The sequence below is a fragment of the Pseudorca crassidens genome, chromosome X, assembly GCF_039906515.1.
Source record: "Pseudorca crassidens isolate mPseCra1 chromosome X, mPseCra1.hap1, whole genome shotgun sequence".
NCBI lineage: Eukaryota > Metazoa > Chordata > Mammalia > Artiodactyla > Delphinidae > Pseudorca > Pseudorca crassidens.
Window position 1 is genome coordinate 43,630,143 of NC_090317.1, and position 16,597 is coordinate 43,646,739.

Genomic DNA, 16,597 nt, shown 5'->3' on the forward strand with positions numbered 1-16,597 from the left:
CTCCACTTCACTTTGTTCTTCTTCTGGGGTTTTATCATGTTCCTTTGTTTGGAATAGATTCCTCTGTTGCCTCATTTTGTCCAATTTGCTATTTTATTTCTCTGTGTCTGTTAGGTTGGCTCCATTTCCCAACCGTAGAGAAGTGGCTTGTTGTAGGAGACGTGCTGTGTGTCCCAGCCGAGCTCTCCTCTCTGGTCACCAGAGCTATATGCTCTAAGGGTGCCCCCTGTTAGGGCTGCATGTGTCCTTCTGTTGTGACCGGCACACTACTGTGGGTGGTGTGGTAGGTGTGGCTGGCCCCTGGTCCAGTGGGTTGCCAGGCCCTGCCTTGTGCAGAGGCTGGTGGCCACTGGCGAGTGAGGCTGGGTCATGAGGCTGCTGGCTGAAGTGCCCCATGAAGTCCTGGGATTAGCGCTGGCCCACTGGTGGGTGGTGCTAGGCTCTGCAGTGGGTGGTGGTGGGGCTAGAGGTCCTGTATCTAGTGTCAGCCTGCTGGTGGGCAGGGCCAGCTCCACATGGCTGGCTTCCGGGTTTGGGGGTGTCCAAAAGCTGGTGTTGGCCCACTGTTGAGTGGGGCTGGATCCCAGGACAGCTGGCTGAGGGGTGTCTTGGAACTGGTGTTGGCCTGCTGGTGGGTGGGGCTGTGGCCCAGGGAGTCCTGGAGCTAGTGCTGGCTCGCTGGTGGGCAGAGCCAGGTCCCTGGGTCTCTGGCTGCAGGGCCTTGGAGTCCTGAAGCTAGTGCCGGTTTGCTGGTGTGTGGGGCCAGTTCCTGACATGGCTGGGTATGGGGTGTCCCAAAGCTGGCACCATCCCACTGGTGAGTGGGGCCAGATCCAGGAGCAGCTGGGTGAGGGGCCCAATGTGTCCCAGAGCTGGTGCCAGCCTGTTGGTGTTATGGGCTGGGTCCTGGTATGCCAGGCGGCAGGGCTGCGGTGGTTCTTGGGCTAGTGTTCCCAGAGGAATATTCCTTTTTGCATATTTACAAATATGTACATTAACAGAAGATGTTCTTTAATTTTATTACATTTTCATGAGACTGAATTTCTTCTAAAAGCTTGAAGCTTTTAAAGATATTCCATATTGAAATTTAATGGTGCTCTTTAAAGAAAATTGTTGCTGATCATAAATGTTGACAATTTTCTTGCTTCTCACCTTTCATACCTTTATGAACTCTGTGTTGTATGTGTACAGAATGGTAATACTTGATAAAATTGTAACTATAAAGAATCCATTCCCTTCTAGTCAAACTATCCTGACACAATAATACCAAAGTAAGATAGTAAAGAGAAAGCTTTGCCAAAAATTTGAGAAAGAAAAAGAGATTTCAGTACGCTACCATGGATGCCTTTGTGGTCCTTCCTAAACTTACTGCAGGGGTGAGAGCTCTAGTGCTTTGTAGCTACCCATTCGCTAATTCAATGTAGGTATTTCCTGAATAGAAGTATTTGTTACCTGGAAAGACATAGTAGTTGAAAACCATTTGAGCTTGAGTACTGTGGGTATTATGCTCATACTGATAATTGTGCTTTCAAATGGTGCCTGAAGGTGAATATTTTTCTTTACCTATGCAATATACATTCCTAAGTGGTCTCAAACTTTCATTAGTGCATTTCCTCCCTCATACAGTCACATGTTTGGGGGGAATTTGCCTGCTAGTTCCAAGGGTGAGACCAGAGTTACTCTAGATCTCACGCAATAATCCTATGTCCCTAGTCACAGTCATTGGTTCAAGATTGGGCCTGAGTCTTTATATCTTTGAGCCACTGGATCAACTAACCTAAAGTCTCCTCTACCTCTGGGCTCTCAGTTATATAAGCCAGTATCTTTCCTTATCGTATACACAAAAGTGGATTTTACTTTCTATTACTTGTAACTTTGTTACTTACTGCTATATATGTTTTTGAAGATATGTTATCAGGTGAATGTAAGTTCAGAATTTGTTATCTTCTTAATACATTTTCTTTTATGATTTGATAGTAGCCTTCTTGGTTGCAATCGCTTGATGTCTATTTTGCCTGATAGTAATACAAATTAACCACGTTTCTTTCAGTTTTACTGATCATTGGTATTTTTTACCATCACTTTATTTTCATCCTTTCTGACAGTCTACTCTACCTGCTTCATGAACTACTGAAACACGTTCATAATGCCTGTATTAGACTGTTCAGACTGCCACAACAAAAATACCACAGACTAAGTGGCTTAACAACAGAAATTTGTTTCTCACAGTGCTGGAGGCTAGAAGTACAAGATCAAGGTGTGAGCAGGGGTGATTTCTTCTAAGGCCTCTCTCCTTGGCTTGGAGATGGCCATCTTCTTGCTGCTTTTTCACATGGTTGTCCCTCTTTGTATACACACTTCTGCTGTCTCTCTGTGTGTCCTATACTCCTCTTCTTATAAGCACACCAGTCAGGTGGGATTAACGTATCCCCTAACAGCCTTAAATTCACTTAATCACCGTTTAAAAGCCCTATCTCCAAATCCAGTCACATTCTGAGGCACTGGTAATTAGGGCTTCAGGATATGAATTTTGGGAGAACACAGTTCAGTCAATAACAAAACCTAATATTAAGATGACGTTATCATAGAAAACAAGAGAGCAGAGGCAGGAACAATGATGCGGAGGAAGCACGAGGACTGTATGTTAGGCTTTCATTTTCCTATAGCTTCTCCAGTTCCTAAAATTCTCGAATGGCCAATGAATCCCAGGCATTTGACTGAGAAATTTGCATTGCTACTACCTCAGCCTGGACCTAAAGGATGGGAACTAGTATTCCACAGTAGCTAGTAGCTCACAGCTTAAAATCTAACACTTTCCTATTATCAATAGATCTGCTATTTTCTTCCAAGATACTTCACCCTTCTTATCCTCAGCTTCTTAATTAGATACAGAGACAAAATAATTAGTCATACAACTCCAACTGTGAGAATTAAATGAAATTGAGATCTACTTCTGCACATAATCAGGGCTGATTGCTGGGTGGAAGGTTTGGAAAGCTGATTCCTCAGCCATTTATGCACAGAATATTCAGGCTCATTCTATTCTAACAGCTTTATATTCTAGGTCATGCCACAGCATTGTCAATGAGACATGCAGAAGGGGAAGAGTTGCGTCTGTGCACTGGGGTTAGACCTTTTGGGGCCCCAATTATCTCCAAATACCTCCCTTACTATTTAGCAACCAGAGCCACGTGCAGTTCCCTATTTCGACTCCTAATCTTCCATTAAGACAGAGATATTGTCTGAATTTGTTCATGGTCCTATCTTCCCTTCTTAGCACTTCGCTTGACATGCACTAGGTGCATGAATGAATGAATAAGTGGATGAATGATAGTTATATTCCACACATATATCTTTCTTGTCTGACAGTTCGTAGCCCCTGGCAGGTCAGAGCCTTAGGCTTACAGCTAAGTCCAGTGGTTAGGACTCGGTGCTCTCACTGCAAGGGGCCTAGATTCGATCCCCGGTTGGGGAACTAAGATCCTGCAAGGTGCGCAGCACAGCCAAAAAAAAAAAGAAAAAAAGATGGATGCATTATGTTGAACACAAATTATAGCTCAGTGAAGTTGGTGTTTAATATGTCTTTGTATCCCTTCCAGAATCTAGAGCTGTGTCATGCTCATATGTGGAATCAACCTGTATTTTCAGATTGAACTGTACAGTTGGGTTTTTCGTTTGCTTGCTTGCATGCTTGTTTTTTTTGTTTCTTTTGGGTTTTTTTTTTGCCACAGCCAAGAATATTCTCAGGATCTCCTGACTTATACATCCAACCACATGCTCCCCACCCAGATTTTTCATAGGCTCCACAAACGACATGGTCAAAACAGAACGGTCAGTTTCCTGGCATTACACCGAAGCTGGTCCTCCATTCATTTCCCCATCGAAGAAAACCGCCCTAACCCAGCTGCAAAAATCCACATTCCAAGAGACACACTTAATTCCTCTCTATCCTTACCACAAACGTGGACTTCATCAACAAGTTCAGTACTTCCAAGATACATCTCATTTCAAACCCCATCTCACCCCTTCCATTGCTATGACTGTGGTCTACGAGACTGTAACCTCTCACTGTCATGTGTGTAGTAGCCTCCTAATCTTGTCTCTTGATCTTACAGTTGCTCTATTTCCGTCTGTCCTCCAAGGAACATTTAGAATGAGCTTTAATGAGGTAGATTATAATAATAATTCCCTTCCTTTCAGAAAGCACCCAGTGGCTCCATCATAATAAGAACAAAACCCAGAGTCCTTCCCATGGCCCACAGGACCTTCTGTTATTGGGCCCCTCCTACCATTCTCACCTCATTTTCTAACACTGTCCTCCCAATACACACTGGCATACAAACTGTTCCTTAAAACTGCCAAGGTTGCCCATATCTTAGGGCCTTTCGTCTTGCTCTTCCCTCTGCCTCAAGGGCTCAGCTCCTATATCTTCCCACTGCTGACTGTGTACTTGTTGTTATTTCAATATTAAATCTAAGTTACGTCTTCAGAAAATCCTTCCTTGCCTTCCCCACCCTAGTCATTCTCTGTCACATTTTCCCATATTATTTTCTTAATGGCTCTCAAATCTTGAGTGTATCAACCCCTGTAGAATGTGAGCTCCATGAGAACCATGACCCTGTCTGTCAGGTTCTCTGATTTATCTCCAGTGCCTATCACAGTGCCTCACATATCACTGGTAACCAATAAATATTTGTTGAATGAATGACTGAGTGAGTGAATGATGTAGATTAAGTATGCTAAGTAGTGAGGACTCAGGCATAGTCTGGGACATGGGATTTGGGAGGATGGGAGAGTGAGCTCAGGTGTCTCTGAAGCAGCAGTTTTGTTTAAACCCATGAAAACTGTGGTTGGAAAACTGGGTAGAAAGGACATGATAATTGAGGTAGTGCTTCTAGCTGCCTTGGGTATGAAAGTGTAGCATATGTTCTATACCTATTCTCCTTCTTTCCTAATAAAAGAATCCCAAATTTATTTGCGACAGTAATGTTTCCAGTAAAAGACGACATTTATAGCCTCCTTTGCAGCCAAGGATGGTCACATGACCGACTTCTACCTATTGAGGTGATGGCAGAAGTGTTGTATAGTAGTTCCAGGAAGGTGGCTAAAAGGGAGATGAATTTCTCAGACCAAGGTATTTCTCATACCATCTGTTGTGGACTGAACTGTGTCCTACCCAAATTCATATGTTGAAGCTTTAACCCCCAGTACCTCAGAATGTGACTGTGTTTGAAGATAGGGCCTTTAAAGAGGTGATTAAATTAAAATGAGGCTGTTAGGGTAGACACTAATCCAATATGATTGGTTTCCTTATAAGAGGAGTTTAGGACACATAAAGAGATACCAGGGTGTGTGCACAGAGGGACAGCCATGTGAAGAAGGAGTAAGAAGGAGGCCATTTGCAAGCCAAGGAGAGAGGCCTCAGAAGAAACCAAACCTGTGGACACCTGGATCTTGGACTTCCAACCTTTAAAACTGTGAGAAATAAATTTCTGTTGTTTAAGCTACTCAGCCTGTGGTGTCTTGTTATGGCAGCCATAGCAACCTAATACACCATCCGATAAGGTTTTCAAGTTTGACAGCTCATTAGAAACAACTGAGGTGAACCTTAAAGATACTGATGACTGGGCTTATCCCTAGAGGCTCTGATTCAGTTGGTTGAATCTGAGCATTAGAGGGGATCCTAATGGATATCCAGAGTTGAAAACCACACGTCTAGGAGAATAGTTTTTTGCACTCCATTGAGCAGGCTGAGAGTGATGAATCTAGCATCATTTAGAAGGCATCCCCCCGTATCTCCCTCCTTCCACTGTTTTTCCTCTACCCCATACCCCCCTTCTTCTTCTGCCCTATCCAGATCTCCACAGATGGACCCAGAGATGCCCCCACCTCTTAATCCTGTTCCATATCCAAGTTCAGTCCTAATTTAAGGAACATTTAATAGCTTCAGCCCCACTTCTGCCCTCCCTGTCAAGAAAAGTGAGTCTCGAGGGGCCTCACATTCTCTTACTCTGCCTGTTAGCCAGAGCCAGGGCAGCTCTCTAGAGGTAACTTCTTGCCTCTTAATCCAATTATAAAATGGATGAAAGACATGAACAAAGGGCAAACAGGCTTAGGAAAAGCTATTCAACATCTTTAGCCATCATGCAAATGCAAATTAAAGGCACCTTGAAATGTTAAACCCACCTATCAGAATGGCTGAAAAAAATGGACAAAACCAAATGTAGGCAACACTGGATAAACTGAGTCACTCACACATTGCTAAAGGGAATGTAAAATGGTACAGGCCGTCTGGAAAACAATTTGGCAGGTTTTTCAAAACGAAACATGAGATTACCAAATGATACAGCAGTTGCACTCTGGGCAATTTACCCACAGAAATGAAAATTTATGTTTACACAAAAACCTTTACATGGAGTTCATCACAGTTTTACTCACAATAGGTAAAAATTGGAAATAGCCCAGATGTCTTTCAGCGGGGGGATGGGTAAGCAAACTGTGGTACATTCACACCGTGGAATCCTATTCAGCAATAAAAAGGAACAGACGATAGACACACTTTACAACTTGGATGGATCTCAGGAGAATTATGCTGAGTGAAAGAAATCCATTCCTAACAGTAGTGTACTATATGATTCCATTTCTATGACATTTAGGAAATTATAATAGTGTTTGACAGAGTTTAGGGATGTGGGATCAGGAAGAAGGTGGGTGTGGCTATAAAGGCTAACATGAGGGAAACGTGTGGTGATGAAACAGTTTTTGATCTTGTTTGTGGTGATAGTTAGAACACCTACACTGCTGGTAAAAGTGCATGAAATTATATATATAAGTGTACACAAGTGTTCTAACACACAAATGAGTGCATGTAAAATGGCGAAACTGTGGTAAGCTCAGTGGATTGTACCAATGTCCATTTCTTAGTTTCGACGCTGTACTAAAGTAATACAAGGTGTTATCATTAGGAGAAGGTGAGTGATGGGTATACATGACCTCTCTACACATTTTTTTGCAACTTTTGGTAAATCAATAATTATTTCAAAATAAAATAGTTAAACAAACACTGGAGTTGTGGGGAAAATACTCTTAGGTACAGAACCTAAGAACCTAATAAATATGTTAACACAGTTTTAGACCTGTTAAATAATTAAGAAATCCATAATTAATGGAGTAAATATGGTACTTTACTTGCTAAATACGTTATATTTGTTTATAGAAGTGAACATCAGAACGGTCGCAACTTGTGAATACTGAAGTGGTGGGGAGAAGGTTATCGGGAGGCAAAGCTTGGATTTTAGGGTTGTCCAGGAATGGAGTCCTTACTCTATAATTTTCAAGCACTGTGTAGGTCGGATATAAATGCTAGAGACTACCAGGGATGATGTGGGAGATGGGACCTTTTGGTCCTGGCCCCACTAACTCATGGTTGGGTCAAGGGAAGAGCAATCCAAGACACACAACATGCAATGTGCAATGTTACTCTTTAATATAAAGATAAACAAGGATCATGCGTTGGAAAAATATAAAACAACGGGCAGGCCTACACGGTAAACTTCGGCTTCCTGATTAGCTGGACTGCAAGCTTAGTCATGGATATGGCTTCAGTTAAGAGAAGAGAGGTGACAAATATGATGAGGATGAAAATGACATCTAAAGGCTCATTTGCAGAGTTTTGTTCTCAAGATCCCAGGTCAGTGGATGAGGGTCACATGTGGAATTTTGCCCGTGGACTGAAGAAAGTAAAGAGAAAGAATTGGGATGTCAGCAGAGCCAGCAGCCGTGAGTGTCAACCCCAGGGCACCTGACTTCTGTCCACCTTCACCTTCCTGAAAGCCTAGAGGTCTATTTCTTCTTATCTCTGAATTCTCAGAATTCACTTTTTGATGAGTAAAGAAATTTTTAGTTCTGGTATAGTCTAGTCATTGTACTGAAAGCACCTCTAGTGGGGGAGGATAGATGACCTCCCTTAGGACCAAACTGGAGACACTTGACCACACAACTTCACTGCTACATCTATGCTGCAACAGCAAGCCTTCAAGTTTACCAACATGTATGTACCAGAATGAGCAGATGCCACTGCATGTAATGCTGAAAAAGAGGCGAAAAGCTAAATGCCTATCAATAATAGCTTATGGCTTCCTGGAATTCAATTGTTTAATATATTGATCTTAGAAAGAATAATGTAGCGTCACATATACTGAGAAGAAACTATGCTGGCACTAATAATAAAAGAAGTTTCAAAACAGTATATAAGATAGGATACCTGTATTTTATAATACATGGAAATGTATTAGTATGAAATTAGGGTATTTCTCACAAGTAAACGTTTGTAAGAAAAAATAGATTTAAAATAATTACCTGAAAATTCCCATTAATCACTCCTCTACTCCTCCCAGCTCCCTCCTATCCCCATGCAACCCCAGCACTCACTTCTGAGACCACTAGAGGTTCACCTCAGATGGGGTGGAGGATGCCTGCATGATGTCCTGCTGCTGCTGGGAGAGGGGTGCATGGAGCTGGAGGTGGGTGTAGACAGTGGGATGGAGAACAAACTCTGGGTCTCACTGGGGTCGGCATCCCTCACAAACAGCTCGTCATTCACGATGCACAGACTGAAGGAAAAATGGGCCCTCAGACAACTGGTGGATGCACACCCACACCCCCAAAACTGACTCTGCTCCCACTGGCACTCAGCAACCAGATTCCTTCCACGTCCCTCCTGTGTCTGTCTCCCAGGTTCCTTGACTGGTACCTCTGCCCCTCCCTACAGAGCCCACCTTTGGAGAGACTGTCTACCACCTTCACTTGATTTATAGGTTCATCCCCAACCCAGGGGCAATTTCGCATTTACCATTTACCACAGTGCAAGGGGTGGACAGTCTGATCCCCATTCTCAGAAGAAGACACTGAGGTCATGGGAAGTGACCAAGGTCACACAGCGAGTGAGTGTTGGGTCAAGGAGTGAACGCATAGGCCAATTCCAGGCCCATACTCTTCTTAACCACTAGGCTACACTGCTCCTGGGATCTCCCTGCTGGCTTTCCACAATACTAAGTAAACCTAAGGTCTTTGCCACCACATTCCCACGCCCCTGAGCCCAGGCGGGGATGGGCATTCCCACCCACAACAGGGCTCTCACCTGCAGTCGTGGGCAGGGGTAGCGATGAAGGTCCGGGCGAAGGAACGCACACAGCGCTGAGAACTTCCTTCCACTTCAACAGCAAACAAACAACAGTACCCCTTACAGCTGCACGTGCTGTACACGCTCACACAGCGGTCCCCAGTCAGGGTGTGACTGGACACTCATGCTGAGAGGGCAGTTGTTCACGGGGGCCAGGGTGTCGGGAATGGGGAGGGCAACTATAGGAGCAGTCTGCACCCAGTGACAGGACCCCTGACGACCACTGCCCAAGTTCACGGGATGCATTTTTCACAGCCGCCCAGGAGGTGGATACTACTACCCTGTTTTGCAAATGAGGAAACCGAGAGGTTCAGTAATGGCCCAAGTTCTCAGAGTAAGGATCTGGGATGAGAGCCACCAAAATTCACAGCCTGTGTCCCCAACGCCCAGGGTGTGCAGGGCAGACAGGCATGGACACAGCTCAGACCTGGGTTGTCTGTGGGAAGCCTGAGGGCAGGAGAACACAGTGGGGAAGGGGAGGGGAGAGGAGGGGAGGGGAGGTGGGGGAGGGCAGGTGGGGAGGGGAGGGGTGGAATGCAGGGAAGGGAAGGGAAGGGACAGGAGGGGGAGGGGAAGGGAAGAGAAGAGAGGGGGAAGGGAAGGGAAGGGGTCAGGGAAGCTAGGTGGTTCTGGGAGTGAGCCTGGCCAGGGGGAGGCAGCAGTGGGGCATCTGCGCTGGGGGTCTACACACACTCACCTGCCTCGAACACCCCACTGACGGAGAAGCAGAGCATCGTTTCCTGAAAGGGAAGAGCCCAGGCGCCCAGTCACCACCTCCACCTCCCACCCACCTGCGGCTTCCTGGGCCCGCCCGAGGGAGAAAGCAGGCGCTCACCGTCTGGAACCACGTGTCCACCACTAAGGAGCTGAAGTCATGCTGAGTATTGGGCAACACACAGAGAGTGTGCACAATGACACGTTTTGTGGGCTTCAGCAGCTGGACCCGCAGATCTGTGAGGGGAGGGGAAGCGAGCGAAGGTCAGGGGCTGCCACGCCCTGGGCCCTATGATTGACCCCTTCACCGCCCTTTCCCACCCAGTCTTCCCATCACACACTCACAGGGGTCCTTGAGCTTCTTCATATTCCTGCTGTCCTTGAAATACTCGCACAAGCTGCTTCTAGGAGACAAAGAGCAACAGTGGGTGGTGGGTGTTTGCAGGAGCTGCCTGTGTCTGCTGGGGAGCCACACAGCCCAGGAGCACAGCCTGTGCTGTGATACTCACGGGGCTGGGTCCTCGGGGTGGAAGGGAATCGTCAGGGAGAAGCAGGCCTCCTCGTGATAAGCACCCGCGAGAACCTGTCTGTCTCCATAGTCATGGATCAAGTAGTACCTAAGGAGGAGCAATGAAGACAGTCTATCTCTGTGGTCTGGACCTCAAATGAGACTTGAAAACTCCCCTGAGCAGACCTGTGCTCAGGTGGCCTCACCTGTCCTAGCCCTCCCCCCGTTGCTCAGCTTCCCTGAGGTACTTACTGCTGCAGGAATTGCAGGACTAGGCTCTTCAGCTCATCAGATCCAAAGTAGCTTCCCTGGAATCAAATGGCACTTGAGACTATGCAGTAGATAAAGCCTCCCTGCAACACCCCAAATGTTGTTTGATCCTTTTCCTCACCTTGCAGAGCTTTACTATGTAGGGAGTGTCAACGTCAACGGTCACTGGTGACTGTAACTCCTGGCCATCCTGGAGAAGGGAAGAGGAAGTCAGGAGTGGAGACCAGGGGAGTGGCCCTGGATGATCCGGGAAAAGGATGGGCCCAGGAGGGTAAGGGTCAGAGGTCAGGTGTGAAAGGGCCCTGGAAATTCCATGGGAAAGCTTACAGTGGATGTCTTCATCATGAGGTCCTGGAAGTCTCTAGTGTTATATTCAACTTGTGTGCATGCGTGTGTGTATTTATGGGCATTTTTCCAGCAAGTATATCCATGTCATTTTCAGGAGTCCATGTCCCCCAAAATGGTTAAGGTTCTGATGCTAATATGTGATCTAGGCAAGACCCAAAGGGCTTGAGGGCAGGTGCAGAGGCCACCGACATTCGTAAGAGACAATGATTTACGTAGGCACTTACCAGGCGTAACAACTTCGGGAAACATTCTCTGATGGCCCTGTCCAAAACCAAAAATAGAGAAGAGGTGGTTGATAGTTCAAGGTTGCAATGCTTCCTTTGAGTTAAAACAGTAATACCATAAACAGAGATCAGTGTGTTCTGGCCAATCCAGCAGCACCCTTTGCCCACCTCTGCTCCTGATTTTAAGGGTTTTCGGTCCACTTGCCTGTTGAGCACTGAGCATCTGTCATCTTACTGTCTGAAAGGCACTGTCTCCTCATCTCTCTCAGTACCTTCACTTTAATATTCCTTCCCTCCCTCCCTTCCTCTCCTTCGCCTAGGTAGCTCCCACCCAGACTACTCGGACTCCCTTCTCCAGTGCCACAGGGACCAGCATTTCAAACCCATGCTGCAGGGCTTCCTTCTCCTCCCTCCCTTCCTCCAGGGCCCCACTGAAGGCTGTGGGGAGAAGAGGGGATGGAGTGGGAGCCCGGGGCTCTGCTACCTCACTGGGGGTCCAGCACTCTGGCAAGACCCCGACACCCCCCAGGGATGGCCCAGGATGCTGGGCCAGCGAGGTGAGTGAGGTGGGGCTCAGGGAGGGAGATGGAGGGGATGAAGACAGAAAGGGAGTGAAGGTAGGAAGGGAGAGATGAGAGAGACATAGGGGCACAGAGACGGGGAGAGAGAGACAACAAAGGGAAGGGAAAGAAGCTCTCCCGTGGTCGGGGTCCGGGAAGAAGAGAGAAGAAAGGGGAAACGGCACACTTGTTGCGGCTCTTCACCTGCCCCAGAATCGCCCAGACACACCAGGTAGGAATGGAAAATATGCACGTGTTGGGCTGGGGGCCCACTGGATGCTGGCTGAAACTCTGTCACCTGTGTGAGCTCAGCCAGACTTGGGCATGGGAAACCGAGCAGCCATGGGGGCAGATCTTCCCCAGAAAGAGGAAAGGGTCAGGTCCCAGCTCAGTATGGGGCTGAGGATCCGTGGCCCCCTCTGATGATCACCGTCTTCTCTCCCGATGACCCCTGCACCTCTCTGAGTTGGTTCTTTATCTGAGGAATCATACCTGTCTCAGGCTGCCCAGGGCTCTTGTGAAGGACCAGGCGGGATGATGTGACGTGTGCAGGGAGGGATGGGAAGTGCCCCTCAGAGGCCTGTCCTTCGGTCTCCTCTACCACCTCTGCCCTCTGCCTTCCACTCCTGCCTCAGGAAGCCCTCTGATCACTGGCGGGGGCCCACGTCTGGCCCCTGACTCAGGGAGCCCTGCTTTTTCCCAAGGAGGGTCCAGCTCCTGGCACTGGGCCAGCAGAATGGATGACATGACAGCAGCCACCCATGGCCTCAGCCCTCAGCATGGCACAGGAAAGCCCCCATGTCAACATGGGAGAGGAGGGGGGATCCCTTTGGAGGAAGAGGAAGAGGGCCCCTCTCAGAACGGGGGAGGCAAACCCCATCTCAGCACGAAGAAGGAAGGCTTCTCTCAGCAAGAGGCCCTGGACTGGAGGACCCTTCTCAGTCCAGGGCGCCAGCATCTGGATCAAGGATGGTCGCTCCTGGTCCTGGTGAGGAGGAGAAGCCCTGCTTCCTGGGGCACACTCTTGGGAGGTCTTGCTGGAATATATCTGGGCACAGAGAGCTGGAAACAGACCCCAGAGCGCCTGCAGAGGTGAGCAGGTCAGGGGAAGGAAACTCCTCACCGGTGATAGGCACAGAGAAAGCAGAAGGTGGGGCCTGTGATCCTCCCAGAAGACCAGGGCTGCCACCTTTGGCAAAGGGGCACTGTCACAGATAGTCTAGGCTCCCATGGGTGAAGGTCACCAAGAAGGGTGACAGGGTGTTCACACTGACCTTACATAGGTGGACTGGTCTGGGAAAGTGTCACACAATGGGTTCCCTTGCAGCCACAGCTCTTCAAGCTTCAGCCCTTGCATCTTGTTCAACTCCCACACAGACGTCAGCTGAGAAATATGGGGCAGAAGTGGGAAAAGGAATCCCAGGGAAAGAGGGACATCTGGATCCCTGCACCCCCAGACCCCTCCCTCCCACACAGGTACCTTCACTTGCCTCCTGTCATCACTCTGATGGCCACTAACATGCCCCACCCCCCACTCTCAACCCAACTTTGACCTGGCTCCCTCTTCTCACCTCATTTTTGGAGAGGTTCAGGATCTTGACCGTGGGGGCCATCTGTATAATGTCAGACAGGCCATCCAGCTGGTACAGTTTGTTGCTGCTCAAGTTCAAGGACAACAGCTTTGGGGCAAGAAGAGGTAGAGTGAAGGTTACTATCTAGGACCTTGGAGACAAATCTGCCCTCCTCCCCATCTGTTCCACCCCCTACCCTAATACCAGCACTGGGCCTACAGCCTTACCTCAGGGAAATACTTTTCGATGACCTGCAGGGTGGCAGCCATGCAGCTTCTTCGATTCAGAAATATATCAATATCATAGCCCACCAAGTCTTCAGGAAGGAGAGGGGAGGGAATAGGATGGCTGAGTGGGGTGTGGGGCCAGCACCGGCCCCTCCCCATGTTACCATCCCTAAGTTCTCCCTCCAGGAAGACCCCTCTGCCCTCACCCGCCCTAGAATTACTGCTGTCAGCCGTACCTGGGTCAAGGCGGAGCCTCTGGAGGTCAAGAGCTTGCTGGGAGACATCAAATCGTTTGCTCAAGGTCAGCTGCGGAGAGAGAGATGGAGAGAGCCGCTCTGAGGCTGTGGTGGTGGCAGGGAAATCGGGGGCGAGCAGGACGGGGGACTGGAAGAAGGAGAGGTGGGTCTGAGCGCTGGCACACTACTCGCCGTGAGTCTCCATTACCTTTAGTTGCTCCATTTCTTCTGGCTTCAACTTATCCCGCACAGAGTAGGGAACAGCGGAGGGGCTGACAAAGACAGGTATCTGCAGGAAGAAGAGGTGGGGTAAGCACCAGGAACTCTAGTTCCAAAGAAGACAACCAGCCCCTGGCCTGTACTCCTTCCTCAGGATGAGGTACACGTAACGCCCTCGACACACACCTTTCGGCTCTCCTCGTCACGAATCTTGTAGCTGACATCCATCAATGCAGAGGCAGTGCTAGCTTCCTGGACAAAGAACCGAGCCCCATTTTGCATAAAGTGGAACTACAGGGATTGAATACAACAGCAATAGAATCAGAAGCCAACAGACCCTGCTGAACCAGGTCTCTCTCTCCCCCTTCCCTGTGCCCACGCGTCTGGCTTCGGCATCCTCTCTTACGTCCACTGGAGTGAACGGGACACTGCAATGGCTCTGGATTGACTTCATTAGCCATGTCTTGTCATACTTTATCCCACAAGGAATCTAAGGATGAAAAGAAGGCATGGGAGAGAGGACAGACAACAGGGAATTTAGGCTGGAGGACGAACCTTTTCCTGTTCTTTCCCGGCCTTCTACTGAGCTTGAAAGGGCTTGTAAAGAAGGGACCACTGGCATGATTTCTTACGGGTGTGCGTAATATGGATTTCCTAAGTACTCTTTCTCTCCAGTCAAACTCTCTTCCACATAATCAAGGTGTCAGAGATGATCTTCCTTTTATCAATTTCCAGGAGATCCTACCCAGCGCACACACTGCTTGCCCCTCAGACAAGGTCTCCAGAGGCTCGACCCTCTGTCTCCCACACTCAGCTTGCCAAGCTGAGACCTCCAATGTGGAGTCGCTCCATATCCTTGGCAGTAGTTTCCATCTTTGCTTTGAGACAGGCTCCTCCGTTCTCCTCACGGTCAGCCTGCTCCCTGTACATTGCTTCTCTGAACCTGCCCTTAGATGAACAAGACTGTTAACTCCTGGTAATAAAAAGGACAGATTACAAACTGTCCCCAGTGAAAGAAACCAGCATCTCTACATGAGACCAACACAGCTCCCCCTGCGTTTTCTCTCCTGCACATTCCATACATTTTTCAGGATACTCACTGTGACCCTGAACCAGCTCCCTGGGGTTCCTCCTTGTGTGTTCTCCCCCATTTCTCTCTCCAGAGGTTTTCTGTTTCTCCACACAGTAGTATGCATGTGGCCTTCACTGTGCCATCTCACTCCTCTCTTGTTGCCTCGGATGGTACAGGGAGAGCTGCAGGGGGGATGTGGAGAGAAGGACGGTGAGTGGCCATAAGTGCTAAGAAAGTCTTCTGTACACCCTCGTCTCTTTGACACCAGCACTACAATTAGGATTGCTCAACCATTATTTCACTTCTAGCATGCTTCAGTTTTGCAGTGAGAGAAGAAAAACAAGTCCACGGAGCGTGAGAGAGGTGCATAGTCCCAGGGACTGCTGTGCACAAACCCTGCTGCCTGGCCACTTACTGTCTTACTTCGGGGTCCTCCTGGACATCCCTCTTCACCACGTTTCCATCATCCTTCTGGAGGTGTGAGGGCTGAGGCTCACACCCATCGTGTTCATAACGAGGGCTCCTCTCGCCAGAATTACCTGGGAAAGAACTCCAACCTTTCTTTCTTCCTTGAGGTGATCTACCACCATCACTGTATTCTGAAAAGAGGAACAAAAATACAAGTTTGCAGACACATCTGTGGTCCACTTACCACGTACCATGTCTTAGGCTAACAGCATGGTAGGGCAGGCAAAGTGCCAACGTGGCCTAAGGGACCAGTCCCACAAGCCTCAGAAAGGACACTTTTCTGCCTGTCCAGAGAGGACAGCCTTATTCGACAGATGGCACTATCAGGGGAAGAATCGAGGAGGAGCAGGATGAGGAAGAGGACGACAAGGAGGACAAAGAGGGAGGAAGGAGGAGAGGACAACTGCACTGAAACTTTTAAAACAGTGGAGCAGGACTGATAAAGAACCGAGGTGTATGTGTCCATGGGCTAGACTGGACACCAGTCATATATACCAGGAAGGCACCCGAATCTTGCCTTCTCTGAGGACTTTCCAGCAACCACACCAATACCTCTCTCGTGCTTCCCAAATCCAATGAGCCACCAAACCGATTCCACTAACAACCAGCAAGCTAGCTGGACTTCCTTTGCCAGTGCACTTGGAGCTTTAATGTCAGGTGGCACTGATGTAACGGCCTCCTGAACTGTCTCCCTCCCTCCAGCCTTGCCCTGAACAATACTCTGTTGGAAAGAGCCAGAGTGACCTCTCTATTGGGCCAGCCTGAAATGCCTTTCAGCTCAGCAGGCAACTCTTCCTAACTTCAGCCCTTTTATAACAAGGGTGTGAATGATAACCTGGAATGATGTGTCAACCACCATTTCCCAGTGTTTAGGGATTCTTCTTTTGGCTTTCTATTACTGGTGGCTAATTTGATTCCATCATGGCCAGGGAACACACTCTGGGAGATTTCAAGTGTTGTTTTTTTTTTTTTTAATAATTTTATTTCTTTATTTATGGC

General features: G+C 48.1%; 1 protein-coding gene across 1 annotated transcript in view; it reads right to left on the bottom strand.

Moving 5' to 3' along the window:
- LOC137217321 (nuclear RNA export factor 2-like) overlaps positions 1 to 15,670 on the bottom strand; it is a 73,803-nt gene extending 58,133 nt beyond the window's left edge. The window contains exons 1-12 of the mRNA XM_067723981.1: positions 15,546 to 15,670; positions 15,159 to 15,312; positions 14,465 to 14,548; positions 14,245 to 14,349; positions 14,048 to 14,128; positions 13,840 to 13,909; positions 13,604 to 13,692; positions 13,377 to 13,484; positions 13,080 to 13,189; positions 11,246 to 11,282; positions 10,795 to 10,863; positions 10,656 to 10,711 (exon numbers count right to left, since the gene is read on the bottom strand). Coding sequence (XP_067580082.1) covers positions 10,656 to 10,711; positions 10,795 to 10,863; positions 11,246 to 11,282; positions 13,080 to 13,189; positions 13,377 to 13,484; positions 13,604 to 13,692; positions 13,840 to 13,909; positions 14,048 to 14,128; positions 14,245 to 14,349; positions 14,465 to 14,548; positions 15,159 to 15,254 — 905 coding nt within the window. The 5' untranslated portion in view covers positions 15,255 to 15,312; positions 15,546 to 15,670. The remainder of the gene's footprint in view (positions 1 to 10,655; positions 10,712 to 10,794; positions 10,864 to 11,245; positions 11,283 to 13,079; positions 13,190 to 13,376; positions 13,485 to 13,603; positions 13,693 to 13,839; positions 13,910 to 14,047; positions 14,129 to 14,244; positions 14,350 to 14,464; positions 14,549 to 15,158; positions 15,313 to 15,545) is intronic.
- Positions 15,671 to 16,597: the final 927 nt, after the last annotated feature.